The 17,821-nt window shown below is 36.0% G+C and overlaps 1 protein-coding gene across 1 annotated transcript; it reads left to right on the forward strand.

Moving 5' to 3' along the window:
* Positions 1–15,667: 15,667 nt before the first annotated feature.
* On the forward strand, positions 15,668–16,309 carry LOC134745847 (uncharacterized). Its single transcript, XM_063679938.1, has one exon. It carries the CDS (start codon positions 15,668–15,670, stop codon positions 16,307–16,309), a length of 642 nt encoding a protein of 213 aa, XP_063536008.1.
* The last annotated feature ends 1,512 nt before the right edge of the window (positions 16,310–17,821 follow it).

A 17,821-nucleotide genomic window follows, 5' to 3' on the forward strand; every position in this document is an offset into this window, starting at 1 on the left:
TTCTAAGGTTTAAACTGTAATTTTTTGTGTAGGTTCTTGCATCTAATCACGTTTGATGAGATTACGCATTTGCGCATTACTGCGCGGCGCTGTGCTCATCCCTCTGACTCCGTAGTTGAACAAATGTGGCTTAAGTTATCTATTAAAGGTGTAGTTTTACTTCTAGGAACAGCTTACCGGCCACCATGGTTAGACATTGATACTTTTATAGATTCACTAACTGAAACTATTTCCTCATTCTCTAGTTATGACTATATTACGTTAATGGGAGATTTTAATGTTAATTTGTTAAATAAAGACCGAAATTTTACTAAACTCACTCAATTTTTAAACTATTTAAATTTTACACAATATGTTAATGAGCCAACTCACTTTACAAGTCATAGCAGTACATTGATAGATTTGATTTGTAGCAACATTGCCGTTTTAAACACTCAAGTAGACTATATACCTACTCTTAGTCACCATGCATTCCTAACTTGTGAACTAAATATAAAGAAAATTAAACCTGTGCCTCAGCAAGTTATTCTAAGACCACTAAAAGATATTGATTTACTAATATTTAACAAATCTTGAATATATTCAATGGGACAATATCATTTCACTATCAACCGTAAATGATATGGTCAATTCTTTTAATAGCATAGTTTTATCTCTGTTCGACTTATATGCACCTCAAAAACTGGTTATTATCAGAGAAAGAAGCTATCCTTGGATAACATATACGATTAGGGAAATGATGCGCCTGCGTGATCAGGCTCATAATAGGTTTAGGGCATCTGGATTAGATGAACATAAAAAATACTACACTGATTTAAAAAGCTGCGTCAACAAAGCTCTATTTAATGAAACACGGGCTTATTTCAACCAAAATATTAACCATAATGCTAGTAACTCTCGGTCTCTATGGAACAATCTTAAACGTACCGTGAAAATAACTCATAACTCTCAGAACCATGAAATTCCTACTCATTTACGTGACCCAGATCTTATTAATTCACATTTCCTCCAAGTTCCAGGCAGTCCTGTAGCTCCACAACCATATCAGGCTTACTTTGAATCCAACCACTATCATACTTCATCATTTAGGTTAGAGCCAGTAGATGAGATCTCTGTCCTTAAAATAATCAGATCACTTAAATCCTCTGCTCTGGGTGATGACGGTATTAACTTAGATATGCTACTTCTAACTCTTCCTCGTTCACTTAGTACAATAACTGTAATAATAAATAAATCCATAACATCATCAGTCTTCCCCGATGCCTGGAAAGTGGCTTTGGTAACGCCTCTTCCTAAAAAAAATAATATCACTAGTTTTAAAGATTTGCGACCAATAAGCATTCTTCCTTGTATATCTAAAATATTGGAACGCATTGTATACACACAGTTATATGCTTTTCTTGAAAGAAATCAAATTCTTCCTATTCAACAATCTGGGTTTCGTAAATCGCGTAGTACGGCAACTGCACTTCTTGATGTAGTAGACAATATACTATCTGCACAGGATATGGGCAGGGGAACTATAATGACACTTCTTGATTTCTCACGTGCCTTTGAAGCTATTAATACAAAATTATTGTTATCCAAAATGAAATACTATGGCGTTGAACCAGACTCAATTAAATGGTTTTCGAGTTATCTTAATCGTCGAACGCAAGTTATCAAACTTACAGATAATAACGGTATGTTTTTGAAATCCAAACCATCTATTTTATCTAGAGGAGTGCCACAGGGGTCGATCTTAGGCCCGCTTTTATTTATCCTATATACAGCTGATGTCCGTGATGTAATAAAACATAGTAACTTCCACATATACGCAGACGATATCCAAATCTACATCCCATGTGATCCTGCTAATGTGGCTGTAGCAGTTGCCAAAATAAATGAAGACTTAGATAACATAACAACTTGGTCATCATCGAACTCTTTAGTACTTAATCCTAATAAATCAAAAGTTATGATTTTTGGCTCCAAGCATCAAATAATACAAATAGATAACCATAAACCTATCATTTCCATTTCAGGCGAAGAAATAGATCGTGTTTCTGAATCGCGTAATCTAGGTGTCATAATGGATGAATGTCTTCGTTTTGAAAGTCACATAGCAGATATTGCCCGAAACTCATTTTATAGACTTAAGGTCCTCTATAGAATCCGTGATTTTCTTAGCGTAGACCTTCGAGTCAACTTTTGTGATACGCTAATACTCTCAAAGTTTGATTACGCGGACGTGGTTTATGGACCACGGTTGTTAGCTAGAACTGAACGCATTATACAAAGAGTCCAGAATGCATGTGCACGTTACTGTTTTAGAATCCCTCCACGAACGCACGTGACACCTTACTTAAATTCATCAGGCATTCTTAAAATGACTTACAGAAGAGAACTTCATCTATCTTCCTTATTGTTTGGAGTATTAAAGTTTTCAAAACCCGAGTACCTCTTCCAAAAGTTCACCTGGCGTTCAAACACTTCTATGAAATATGGTCTTAGATCGGTCAACAACAAATTAGTAACTTTTCATTACTGCACCTCCGCATTTCGAGGTAGTTTTAAATACACAGCAACTAAGTGCTGGAATAATATACCTCCGCCATTAAAGATATTAAATTCTCTTAAAAGTTTTAAAACACAGCTTAAGCGACACCTTCTTCAGATTCAAAATGAACTACCTCTTGGCGGTAGAGCAATACCCTCTTATCTTTGATTATAGCCCAGTCATATAATTTTATTTTTATTTTTTTATTTTTTATTTCATACATGGAAAACCAACAGCTATAAACATTTTTAAAGCTACAATAGAATTACAGAGCCAATTACAGGTTCTCACTTATAAAAATTAAATATACAAAAATCAAATATAACTAAAATTCAGTTCAACACACAAGTACCGACAGCACAAGCCAAGGTTAGTGTGTACTGCCAGCTGCAAAACCGCATAGACACAACAGGAATGGAATTCATTCAGAAAGTAACCATGCACTTCAACCGCTGACTGCACAAAACTTTAAAGATTAAACAAAAAATAAATAAAAAAAAACAAAAAGCAAATACACCTATAAAGGACAACTTTAGTAAGCCGAGCCCGAACCTGCGCTAGAAGTATCACCCATATAAAATGCAATTAATTTCTTTCTTATTACAGATATGCTATCATTGAATATATCGAAGTCTAAATTAAGCAAAACTTTATTTAAAGTCTTGCCTGCCCTGCACAAAAAACTGTTTTTTTCTATATTTAGTGGAAGCCTCGTTAGTACTAATGGGACGTAAGTGCCTTAACCTTCTCGATGGAACAGTGAAAGAGATTTTACTAAGTAAACTAGGACAATCAACATGGCTTTTAATAATGTTTATTAAATACAAAATATCCGCAATTTCCCGGCGTTTAACAAGTGGGATTAAGTGATGTTTTTTACACAGCCTAAAATAATTAGCAGAATTATAATTTACATGCATTTTAAAGCAGAGGAATTTTATGAATTTAGTTTGTAATCGCTCAATCCTATCAACATAAATTTGATATTGAGGATTCCAAATCTGAGATGCATATTCCAGCTTGCTCCTTACATAAGCACAATACAGGATTTTACGGGTCTTAGGACGAGTAAAACAAGCTGAACTACGCATTATAAACCCAAGTGACTTAGCTGCTTTACCCACTATACTGTCAATATGGTCATTGAAAATAAGCTTGGAGTCATGAATAACACCTAAATCCCTCATGCTCTCTACTTGCTGTAGAATGTCACCTTTTAACGAATATGAAGCAGGAATTATGTCACGTTTACGAGAAAAAGTTACAGTGAAACATTTGGAGGGGTTTAAATCTAGCTTGTTTCTTATACAATAGCTATCTAGCCGGCTTAGATCGGATTGCAATGCATATGTATCGGCAAGCGTATCAATTTTAGCAAAAATTTTCATATCATCAGCAAAACTAAGTAATTTTGAAAACTGGAAACAGGTACTAATGTCATTTATAAATATTATAATACATACAATAATGACATTAAATATTACAAATACGCACATTCACACTTTACACTTCAGTATCAGTCTTACCTACGTATAAATATATATCTTAACCAACAAAAACACAAAAAATCCTTTATAATTTTTAAGTACTTATAATAATACTACACACTCAACAACACAATGCACACTTTCATTTCATACACCTTCCATATACCTATTCTTTATCTTTCTTTTTCTCATTTAATGTTCTTAATACTTAAGGTTTCTTTTTTTTCTTTTATCACTTAAAACTTTTTTGTCTTTATTCCTTTTATTATGTAATAGGTACTTAGTGTTTCTTTTTGTTTATAGGATCCGACTGAAAACCAGCGTTGCAGTAAATTTACTGCAACATTATGCTGAGTCGAGACTCCTTTTTAACATCACGCTGTCTTTAATGTCAATGTCAATTAATTTAGTTAAGAAGTAATGTATCTAGTTAGGTACATTAGTAAACTATTAACCTACATATTTTATGTTTCATGTTTTGTGATGTTAAATAAATTTTCTCTCTCTCTCTCTCTCTCTCTCTCTCTCTCTCTCTCTCATATATGTGACGTTTTCTAGTAAAAGGTACCACATTGTCGCTTACCTATAAGAACGAAATTTGCTAGTATCTTTATACGAATAACCTGTCAGAGCGTCCTTATGGTAAGCGACAAAGTGGTACCTTTTGCTTGAAAACGACACATACCTATTTCCGATTTGTTGCTAAGCAGGGTAGGTAGAAACATCTCTAGAACGGTATAACAAACCGAGTTATACCTACCGTTCTAGAGAAAGAGAAACAACAAATATATACCTACCAATAAATGTTTAGGTACCTACTTACTCAAAGGTTCCTTACGTTTTTTTTTTTTATACTACGTCGGTGGCAAACAAGCATAAGGCCCGCCTGATGTTAAGCAGTCTCCATAGCCTATGTACGCCTGCAACTCCAGAGGAGTTACATGCGCGTTGCCGACCCTAACACTCCAGTCCTCTCCCTCGAGCTCTGGCAACTTTACTCACCGGCAGGAACACAACACTATTAGTAGGGTCTAGTGTTATTTGGCTGCGGTTTTCTGTAAGGTGGAGGTACCTTCCCAGTTGGGCTCTGCTCTAGATCTGGAATGACATCCGCTGTCCTGTGCCCTACCACACAAAGCGAGATGTCATTCACAGTGCCCATACCTCTCTTTTGGACATACCCGGGTCCTTTTGGACGTAGTTTAAGGACATACCCGGGTCCTTTTGGATGTAGTTTAAGGACATACCCGGGTCCATTAATTATTATTTTTCTTTTTATAATTTAACAAGGAGCCCGATCGCCATAATAATGAACATTTAAAAAACACAATTGTCTATTTATAACGCTTACGAAAATATTATATATTGGACAGTGTGATTTAGTAAAGAATTAGCACATCGGCAGTTTTCGATTATATACAAGAAAACTTACTTACTTTCGTTTCCATGCGAGTTCCAGACCCGTAGTAACGTCGCCCAAGGTCTCAGGGTCTCAGTCTATTCGCGGCTTCCGTTTGGGCGGCCCGCCCTCTCCGACGCCCAAACTTTCCCGGCTAAAGTCGAAGGCAGTTTTTTGGACACGTAACTTTTTATGCGTAGTCGTGTGTTCTTGTATTGTTTTATAAAAGAATTATCGAAAAATAAAAGAATCTTAAAATTCTGGTTATGTAGATCTTAACTTGTTTTTAATTTTAAGTTTTATCAAAGGATATATAAAGAATGGTTTTAATACGTGGAGTTTTATGATAGCGGTAAATGTAAAATCGTAGTGCGTTTTGTTTTAAAAAGCATAAAAAAGTATAATTATCAATAATGACGACCGGTCTGGCCTAGTGGGTAGCGACCCTGCCTGTGAAGCCGATGGTCCTGGGTTCGAATCCCGGTAAGGCCATTTATTTGTGTGATGAGCACAGATATTTGCTCCTGAGTCATGGGTGTTTTCTATGTATTTAAGTATTTATATATTATATTTATCATTGTCTGAGTACCCATAACACAAGCCTCCTTGGTGGGCGTACCGTGGGACGTGTAGTTTGTGGAAGTGTTTTAATAATGCGAGCACAATTACTTCACCTTCATTCCCGAATATTAGCTACTTTTTGAGCAAGTAATTATTTCTTATTAAATCACATTTACAATCGGGTCTATCGCGAATTTATTTTGTTACCTTTATTTACCGACGTTTCGACACAGGTTTCACTGGTCTTGGTCGCGGCTAACAGACGTCCCAGCAAAATGTCAAAACAGAGATTTGTGTGACTACCCGACGAAAAGTGCATTTAAAGTTTGAGGTAGACATCACATTTTCAAATCACCCACTGCACATAAATGTTAATTATTGTTAATTATTGTCAATAAAGGTAACAAAATAAATTCGCGATAGACCCGTTTGTAAATGTGATTTAATATGTGTTCAAACCGCGAAAGTTTAAAATGTTATAATTATTTCTTATTATATAATTGCTTAAAAATATTGTGTTTTGTTTAATTTTACTATATTATCAGAAAAATATTAATTACAACTGTAATCAGGATATACCTAGCTTAATTAACTACCGTTTAATAATTTTTTAAGCTTCGTAACAGTAATTAAACTATGCTGAAAACAGTTAAGACGATTCTCGCTGATTTGGCCTTGAGCGTCTCAGCGTCTCTGTACCCGCACCCCGCTCACTGCGATCGTACGAGAATTTCGTCTCGGTGCGGCGACTGCGGCGGAACGAGGTTCAAAGAATAACTTACAGCCCAGAGGCGCGCGGCATTTGGCGCTATACCTCGTATTTGTGTATCTTTTGCAGATATTTTGTTGTTTGAGTATGAGTAGATCATGCGTGTAGTGGAGGTCGTAAATTATAATAAAAATATATTCCCTTATGCATTATACTTTACAAGCCTCAATTAGTTAATTTGTGTTTTATCTGTTTCTTACAAATAAATACCTAAGTCAAATCGACGGATTAAGATTTATAGCTAAAGCTTGGTATGTACTAAATTGAGGCGTACAGTGCGTTTTTTTATACAGTTTTTTTTATCCGTAATAAATAATTATAAATAATGCCATTAATAGTTAACTTATAAAATTAAAGTACCTACTAGCTTCATATACTACTACAAATGTGTTATTTTTCGAAGTTCGAAGTTTTCTCAATCATTACGTGGGAATATCATCATTATTAGGGTTCCGTACCTCAAAAGGAGAAAACGGAACCCTTATAGGATCACTCGTGCGTCTGTCTGTCTGTCTGTCCGTCTGTCACAGCCTATTTTCTCGGAAACGACTGAACCAATTAAGTTGAAATTTGGTGTACATATGTAAGTTTGTGACCCAAAGACGGACATGTAACGTAAACAAATTAATTTTAAACACGGGGGCCACTTTTGGGGGTAAAAGAGAAAATTAAAAAAAAAAGTTTTTCAAACTATATCGTGTTACATAACATATCAAATGAAAGAGCTCATTGTGAGAATCTCAAATGTATATTTTTAATAATTTTAGGATAAACAGTCAATTCAATTCAATTCAATATATTCTTTATTCAAATAGGCCTAGCAACAAGCACTTTTAAATTGTTTAGAAGTTATTCACGAAAATAGGCAAAAAATGAGCATTCCCCCCCTTTATCTCCGAAACTACTGGGTATAAAATTTTGAAAAAAATACACAAAATAGATCTTTACCTATAGATCACAGGAAAACTTATTAGAAATGAGCAGTTAAGCGTGAGTCGGACTTAATTATTTAGTTTTTGATCCAACCCCTACTGGTTTATTAAAGACATTTCACGTACGTTTCACATAAAAAATAAATTGTTTAATTTAAGTAATGTACGGAACCCTTGGAACACGACTCCGACTCGCACTTGGCCGGTTTTTATTACAAGCGCGCCACAACCAAATCAGCGCTATGCAGTCATTTATTTTTTTAGTGGTTAACGGCTATGTATGATGAACCCCTGTGGACGTCAGCTGCCGCTCCGTTGATGGGTTGAGGAATGGCAGCCACCGAAACACGCAAAAAAAAAATGTTATCGCCTCCCGCTTGGTACTGTGTCAGATGATAGTTTAGATGCTATTGTGAATTAAAAAAATGGTCAGCCGGTTGTATCTCGGTGGACCGTCAGCTGGTCACATGAACATGTAAAAAAATCTTTTCAGTCATCGCATCCCATTTCATACTTTGTCAGATGGTAGTTTAGATGATATTGTTAATAAAACAAATCGTCGGCCGGTTGTATCGCGGTGGAAATACCGTCAGCTATTAAAACATTATTGTTAGTTTAAAAATAATATTAATTAATTTATCCGTTTAGTAAAAATAACCAAAGTTAGCCGCAAAATGGCCTGTTTTATTATTTTTATTACGGTTAAACTATAAATATCAGGCAATAAGTTTAATTTTATAATTGTTGAACAATATATGTAGATTCATATATATTTTTTTCATAATTTTTTGTTTACCCATTTAGAAGACATAATACACCAAGTTAACCCAATGAAATAATTACTGAAATCCAGAAGGAGATACAAATAATAATAAAATAATAAAACGTTTATTAACAGGCAAGGACCACCCTTGAAAAATTTACAGACATAACTACAATTACACTATTTAACACTAATTACTACTTAACTAAACCTACAATAAACTTAATAGTAAGTTTTTCCGTAAATAAAAATACGATAGGCCGTTTTGCTAGTTCTTAATCGATTAAAATTATTTTTAAACTACAAAAACAAGGTTTTTTAACAGGTACTATTCATACATACAACGTAATAGGTAATAGGTAGCTTATGTTAAATCAATTATTTATTGTTTCGAGCTGGAATGGAACATTATTCAAAACGTAAAACTTGAATGACATTATAATATATCGGTTAGAAAACATTTATTTATTTATTTCAAATGAAGTTTTCTCAAACATACGTATATTATAGTATAATATATACGGATATTATCATTACATTCATTGTAATAGACCGCAAAATACCGTGTTGCGCTCGCTAATGCGCGTCGCAACCAAATCAGCGCTCTGCAGTTATTTATTCTTTGGCCACAATAACTCCGATATTATAGCACTTTGCTTGTGCATAAGCGAACATAGTGCAAGGAAGGCACGGGGCGACGAGCGACACAGCCTCCTCGTCTCAAAGCTGGCACACGACTGCCGGCCACGCCATTTTCAGGCTGCATACGCATGAAATGTGGAAAAACGTTCGATTTCTTAAGAAAATATTTTTTGATTAAGAAAAGCTATGTTGCATTTGTAGAACCTGTTAAAACATTTTTGTTAGTTTAAAAATAATTTTAATCGATTAAGCCGTTTAGAAGTTATAAGCAAAGTTAGCCGCAAAACGGCCTGTCGTGTTATTTTTTTTTCGGTGAAACTACAAATTTCAGGAAAAAAGTCAAATGTTGCGATTGTTGTCCATAGAGTGAAGATGCATATATATTTTTTTCATAATTTTTGGTTGACTCATTTAGAAGTTATAAGCTCTAAAAAGTAACAGTTTTTGGCCAAAAACTGCGCGAAGCGCCTTAACATGTGTGTACCGTGGCTGGTAACTAATACACCCCGAGCTTGGAATAAAATAGTCTGAGAACGTCACTTACTACTACCTTCTTCATTCAAGTCTTGGAGACCCTTTACACCTCTAAGGATAATTTGATGATCGTTTTTTTTATTATTTATTATAAGTACATATTTTATCTCTGACACTTTTCTCATCTTTTACATCTCTAAACAATTTTAGTAATTGTCTGTTGTTTGTATATTTTTTATTAGTTTTTTTTGTGTAATTCGACATTTAGACTGTATACATCTCTGACAAAGTATCTAATATTTTATTGATTCCATATTTGTAATTGTTTTTTGTAAATTTTGGTTATTTTGGTTTTGTGTTGCTAGTAAAAATTGACATGTAAAAGTGCCCCTGTGGCCTATTTGCTGAATAAATGTTTGATGTTTCTAAACTAAGTATATACACTAAATTATCAAAAAGTTCATGGGCGTAAAGGACATTCATAGTGTTTTTCACCAATTGTAAAGGACATTATTAACTTATTTAGTGTTTACAGTACCGACCAATAATATATCACCTACATGTTTTACGGTATAACTTTTTTTATATATTTGTAAGTGACTTCCACCTCACCGCTTTAGGTAGTCTATAAATATTCCTTTGTACGAGCGATGAGAAAAATTGGTCTCATGTAATGGTTTTTTCATAGAGGTTATTTTTTTTTAAATGTATTATTAACTTCATTTTTTTACTAGAGGTTTTTTAGTAATATGCTGAGTATCCTATTGCAATTCACAGTATTTCATTGCAATATTCATAATAAATTTGTATAAAATGACTAGTAAATAATGGAATCTACAAAATAACCTATATTATTTGCTCTATACAAGCTCATACAAAAACACTCGAAGGTGATATATTATTGGCCGGTACGTAATTTAGATATGATTGCTAATGCAGGTTAAACAGACTAACATTTCAAGTACTTTTCTAATAAGTACACATCAAAAATATAGCTGGATAAATAACAAAAATATATCAACATTTAAAGAAAAATGCTGTTTTTCGCGTCTCCTGAAAACTAGCATTTTGTCCTTTACGCCAATTGAACCCAAAGGAATCACATTGGGCAGGACGAGGATATCCTTTTTTTCAAGTCGGTGAAAAAGGAAGTCTCTTTACATGATCGCAACTTTAATTAGCGTAAATAAACGGCTTGGGTCCCATTTTGCGGTTGTTTCCCGAAATTACTTTGTAAATTAGTGTTCCGTACATTTCAAGAGGAAAATGAGACGCTGAAAATGACAGCTTCCTTGTTAATTATTTTAGTTCAAGTATTTCGTAATTTCACTTGATTTTAAGGCGCTTATTGCGAATTTAAGGGTTAAGATAGGCGTACTAGCGCCCTTCACTGTCGCCGTACAAAAAAAACCGGCCAAGTGCGAGTCGGACTCGCGTTCCAAGGGTTCCATACATACATATGAAACGTGAGTGAAATGTCTAAAAAACACAGGGGTCGGATCAAAAACTAAGTGATTTAAGTCCGACTCATGCTAGAACTATTTTGTGTATTTTTTCATAATTTTAGACCCCAGGTAGCAAAATGACGTCAAATGACGTCAGCGACGTCATAATGACGTAATAATGCCGTCATTATGACGTCGCTGACGTCATTTGACGTCATTTTGCTACCTGGGACCCAGTGTAGTTTCGGAGATAAAGGGGCTGTGACAGACGGACAGACAGACAGACGCACGAGATATCCTATAACGGCTCCGTTTTTTTTTCCTTTTGAGGTACGGAACCCTAAAAATGCTGTTTTTCGCGTCTCGTGAAAACTAGCATTTTGTCCTTCACGCTAATTGAACCCAAAGGTATTATCAGTAGATACTTAGAGACTCTAGAGGTGACAGGTAGCAGGTGCAGGATATCAATTATTGGGCATGTCGAGCACTAAGGGCCACTGCCACCGTTCACTAACCCGGGGTTAACCGGTTAAACCTGGAGTTACTATGGTTACCAGTACAATTTGACATTGGGTTAACGTTTTAACGGGTTAACCCCGGATTAGTTGGATGGTGCAAGTGCCCCTACGTTTACCTTAGGTATGCGATATTTTGATTTGCTTTTGGTTGCTAGGATCATAATTGTTTTTTTTTTTTTGTATAATTGTTTGTATTGTACCTATATGATTATTACACATCTGCGGGCTCAGCATGGTTCCATTTTTATTGCCTCCCACTATGCCCGTCACTTTCGCACTTATATACGTGTTAGAACGTGACAGGCATTGTGAAAAGCGATAAAAATGCGACCGTGCTACCGCCGCAGCTATCGGTGTAACCGTATTTAGTCGACGTCGAATCGCCAAAAGCTGTTAAAAACACTAAGAAAACAACTATATTTGTCGATAAATTGTGAAATTTGTGTAGTGCAAATCGTCATCTACGGACGTATGATGGACAAGTAACCTCACCATGAGTTTTACGCGGCCATAAAAGCTAGCGACTGCGTCAATTCAAACTCAGTGCTTCTCGGTTGCACTAATGCCAGTGCGAGGGAGATGCATTGTGAGTTAGAAGCGAATTTGCCAGTGTCAAACAGGTCAAACTCGTGGTAAGGATAAAGGTTATATCCACGTGACAATACAAACGTAAATTAATAACATTTCATTATTATATTGCCGTGATTAAATATTTGTTTGTGAAGATGGTACTCAGATAGGAAGTCCTAATCTGTATATAAATATATTTTATCAATACCGTATTATCAGTTAGATAGTAGATAGTAAATTGATATTGAGCCGCAAATTGGATTAATTAATATCCTTCGCGTGAAACAGATCAAAATCATCCTGATTATTGACGTTTGGGATAAAAAAAAAAACAAAGTTTGGAAAAACTGTCATTATATTAGACTGATGAGTAAGGATCATTTATTTTACTCGAAAAACTGAACTTAAAACTAAGGATTTTTACTGTTAAACTGTTTATAAATGAGTGTTACATCGAATATTAATGTAAACAAAGTGATAATGTGTTGTGTGTAAAAATGAAATGGCCATGTGTATTAGTGTTGTGTTTCGTATGTGCTACGGAGAATGCACAGAAGGGAATGGAAGCTCTAGATCCTAAGGTTTTGGAACCTGTGTTCCTAGACCCTAGGGTTTTAGAACCTGGGACGGAGGGATTAGAGTTTTTGGAGAGCACTGAAATAATCAGTGCAGAGAGAAATTATAGCGTGAGTAGTTTTTGTAAAATCTTTATTTTTAGCTACGTAATAAAACTGGAGTTTGTATATAGAGCAAAATTTGAGGCAGTGTTTATTTTTATAGGTTTACTCCCAGTAACATTTCTAAAAAAATTGCTTAACAGCGTACAAACTCATATTTCCCTGTCTCAGATTTTCGTTCTATACATACGAAAGGCAAGCTGAGAAGGTAAAGATGTACTAAGTGCATAATTGTGTCGTTCTCAAGTAAAAGGTATCACATTGACGCTTACCATAAGGGTGAAGTTTGCTTGCATCTCTATACGAAGAACCTGTCAGAGCGTCATTGTGGTAGGCGACAATGTGGTACCTTTTTATTGAGAACGTCACAATTGTTTGTCATCGTATTTTCACGGAAACGCAACGAACATGTTATCATGTTATGTTATTTCAGTCAGTCTCAATACAATAAGTATTGAGGTTGACTGAAGTAGCATGACAAATACGAACGTTTCCGAGAAAATACAATGACAAATATTATTACCACTAGGTAATACACACTAGACACTAGTCGATTCGTAATTTATTTAGTAAATAATTAATTAATGTACATATATAAAAAGCATGTTTGTAGGGTTAATAATAATAGGGTTAATGTTGTATAATTTTAATTTTTATCAATGTAAATGTTATTTTATATTTTTGTAATGCGGTAAAATATGGGTTTTAAAACCTGAAATAAATGTTTTTTTTATGCACTACATCTGTAGAAGGTCGATTGATTTCTGTACCATTTCGTACAATGTCATAGTGACAATTATAATGAGTACCCGTACCATGAGTCACTGACAGTGTCAAAACTGACATATACGCTAGAGTCTACGTAATTTACTTTCTATATGTCGGCGACAGATCGTAAAACCGGGCATATCGAGATATTCCTAGGCATCAATTTTTTTAACATGCAGATACGTCTGCGAGCGATACTCCAAATTTTATATTAAAGGAAAAAATGAAAAAAGTTACACTTTCGGCAGGATTTGAACCCGCAACCTCCGCAATCCGTGCGTTGCTCTTAACCAATTGAGCTACGGAAGCCTACCAGAACCTTGCAAATCTTTCCATTCCTTCCCTTATGTATAGGTATACACGCCTTTGGGGTGGCGTAAAGCGACATCTACCGTAAGACGATTACATCTTTTTAACGGCACCGGAGTCTCAAGTTGCATTGAGAATTCACCAGTAACAATGTGCTATTTTTTTAACATGCAGATACGTCTGCGAGCGATACTCCAAATTTTATATTAATGGAAAAAATGGAAAAAGTTACACTTCCGGCAGGATTTGAACCCGCAATCCGTGCGTTGCTCTTAACCAATTGAGTTCACCATTCCTAGGCATATCATGAAACGCCGCCATTTCACGATCTGACTAGCGACTACCGGCCATATCGTTCTAACCTCAACGTTTGACGATTTGCCCGGCGACGTTTAGGCATATCAAATAAGTAGGGTGTGATATTCCTAGGCAGATCATGAAATGCCGGCGTTTCATGATCTGCCTAGCGATCACCAGCCATATCGTGCAAATTTCACGGGGTGATATTCCTAGGCAGATCATGAAACTACGGCATTTCATGATCTGAAGAATATTCATATAAAGTTTGGGCAGCATAGGATTTTTTCTCTTTCACTCTTATAAATTTCGGTATTTCGCCATCGCCTCCTACCTATGATGCCACCCGGTCGGTGATATGGACAAAGCATGGCACTATTTTCTCTTTCCTCTTATAGGAAACGCAATAAGACTATCTTTCTCTATCAAAGAGTGTCAGGCCCTTGCCCACGTAGGACACTTCTATGGGTATCATAGGGTTGATTCACCCCACGCCGCATCGCTTCGCTTCGCGTTCGCGTGTTGTTCACCTACGTAGTACCTATAAATATTAGAAAATCAATTTAAATTTGGAATTGATTGCTCGAATACGGTAAACAATACAGAATACCTACGGTAAATAATTGAATAAGTTTTCCAATTACTGTTACGACTGTTTTACGTAGCGGGACAGTATTATGGGTATCTATTATTTGCAATTATTTGACATAATTATTGAAAGTCATAATGTAATGATTGTCATATTATCATTAGTCATAATTTGGTTTTTCTCAGAAACGCGTAACTTATGCAGACTTAGGCAGATCATGAAACTACGGCATTTCATGATCTGAAGAATATTCATATAAAGTTTGGGCAGCATAGGATTTTTTCTCTTTCACTCTTATAAATTTCGGTATTTCGCCATCGCCTCCTACCTATGATGCCACCCGGTCGGTGATATGGACAAAGCATGGCACTATTTTCTCTTTCCTCTTATAGGAAACGCAATAAGACTATCTTTCTCTATCAAAGAGTGTCAGGCCCTTGCCCACGTAGGACACTTCTATGGGTATCATAGGGTTGATTCACCCCACGCCGCATCGCTTCGCTTCGCGTTCGCGTGTTGTTCACCTACGTAGTACCTATAAATATTAGAAAATCAATTTAAATTTGGAATTGATTGCTCGAATACGGTAAACAATACAGAATACCTACGGTAAATAATAGAATAAGTTTTCCAATTACTGTTACGACTGTTTTACGTAGCGGGACAGTATTATGGGTATCTATTATTTGCAATTATTTGACATAATTATTGAAAGTCATAATGTAATGATTGTCATATTATCATTAGTCATAATTTGGTTTTTCTCAGAAACGCGTAACTTTTCAGGATTGCCATAAAGGGGGGGGGGTTAACCTCGCCAAAGCTGTTCAACCTATATGTGAACGGATTAATCGGTGAGCTCAGCAATGCCAAGGTCGGTTGTTCAATTGATGGCGTAAGCTTCAATAACATCAGTTATGCTGATGACATGGTGTTGCTGAGTCCATCGATTAGTGCACTTAGAAAGCTGCTCGGGATATGTGAGAGGTACGCAGTTGCACATGGGCTCAAGTATAATATAACCAAGAGCGAGCTCCTTGTTTTTAAGCCGCGTGGTGGTACTGTTGGGACAGTACCCCCCGTCTACTTGTACGGCAGTGAACTCAAACAAGTGTCAGAGTTCAAATACTTGGGCCATTGGGTGACTGCGGACCTCTCAGATGGCACAGACGTGGAAAGGGAGAGACGCTCCATGGCTGTGCGTTGTAATATGCTTGCCCGCAGGTTTGCACGGTGTACAAAAGAAGTCAAAATAACATTGTTTAAGGCCTACTGCCAGAGCTTCTACACGTGCAGCCTGTGGGTAAGATATACGCAGAGTACTCTCAACACCCTGAGAGTACAATATAATAATGGGTTTAGGGTACTGTTGGGTCTGCCGCGCTTCTGCAGTGCATCAGGTATGTTTGCGGAGGCTCGAACTGATGGATTCCAGGCCATAATGCGTAAGCGTACTGCCTCACTGATGCGGAGGTTGCGCGGTAGCTCCAACAGTCTGTTGCATGTGCTGGCCGAGAGGCTAGACTGCCCGTTCCAACACCACTGGATGCTGTTGCATGTACAGCAGTAGTGTTTGGAATGTGGCAGTCTTCATTATGTAAAGTTAGATGTGATATACATTTTTATTTGTAATTTAATGTGTTTACTAACATTAGCATATTAAGATTAATTTAATTGTATTACTAACAAATTACATGGGCATTTGCCTGAAATAAATAAATTGAATTGAAAATTGAATTGATAAAACAAACCTAACCTAACTCTATAGGATAATCCGAGAAGAATCCTGAAAAGTTAACGGTTTCAGAATACTTAAGGCTCGTAGTTTCGTGTTCTTCTCTCACTCTCACTGAGCGTAAACGTGAGCGAGATGGATGCGCGTGCTCCGGACCGCGGATATCATATTTTTTAATTTTAATTTGTTGCAATTTGAAGCGATTTTTAATGTTTTTAACTTTTGTGTATAAATTGTAACAAATTTTTAAAGTACGTTTTAGACAATATGTTTGTGTTTTTTTTTTATCGAGCGAAAGTCAAAGAGCCCGTACATCGGGCTACACCTGTCTCTTTTAGTCTTCGGCGCCCGGCTTTGGACCGAGTGCGGTACGTCACGTAGGTACGTTTTAGTGTGCTGCGCCTGACCACTGCCAGGGCGTTTTTTTTGTGTCCTGCAATATTTTACGCACCGTATATATAGGTTATACTGAGCAACTTTTACTATGGGACCAAACCCGATATCATAAAAACTGACTGTTTCATACAATATTGGCTGGTCTGATGTGGGAGGGCAAATTTTTTTTCCCTTCACTAGCTCGGAAAGCCGTCTTTTATCCTTTAAAACAAGCGGGGGAAAACGCACTAGTGGGGAAAGTAAATTGACCTTGGATGGAGCGTGTTTAAGTAGCTTGACAGATAACAAAACGTAAAACGCTCATAATAATGGTTCGTTCGATATTAATTATCATTAAATAAATGGTTTGAGAATCTAATAAAAAATACCAGATTTCGCTTTTTTTAATATTTTGAAGTCATAAATCTTAAAATTCCATAATAAACGTTTGTTTTTTAATAATTATATTAAATATAATTCTGAACGCACAAGTTAAGTCGATGCAATTTCAAAACGCGTCATTGACATATCATACGTCAGAAATGTCAACATTGTCAACAAAAATTTTACTTCAAAACTTCTCACGTAAAAGTACAGAATTTCCAGCGTTTTTTGTTATAATATCGTACAAAAATGAGTGATTCCAGTTGATGAAGATGATCTAACGCCTGTGGATGTTGCACTTTCCTCGCTATAGTGAGGGGAAAAGTTTTGTGTTACACACGGGTGCAAATGTATTTTACTTCTCGTGTGTTAAAACACTCGCGGGTAAAATACAACTTTGCACCCTTGTATAACAAATAACTATTTTCGCGATTTCGGGCTTGGTTGCATCGTAAAAGTTGCACAGTATGACCTATATACCTATTCACGTTGTAAAATATTGCAGGTCGTTAAAAAAACATTCTGTGTAGCGTGTAGCGGCCAAACCTTTTGCAAAATCCTTCTTGTATTGCCGTAGTCGGGTAACGC

The sequence above is a fragment of the Cydia strobilella genome, chromosome 12 (assembly GCF_947568885.1).
Source record: "Cydia strobilella chromosome 12, ilCydStro3.1, whole genome shotgun sequence".
NCBI classification, from domain to species: domain Eukaryota; kingdom Metazoa; phylum Arthropoda; class Insecta; order Lepidoptera; family Tortricidae; genus Cydia; species Cydia strobilella.

Excerpts from the sequence above, each read along its gene's own strand:
- LOC134745847 (XM_063679938.1), top strand. The coding sequence starts at position 15,668 with ATGGTGTTGCTGAGTCCATCGATTAGTGCACTTAGAAAGCTGCTCGGG.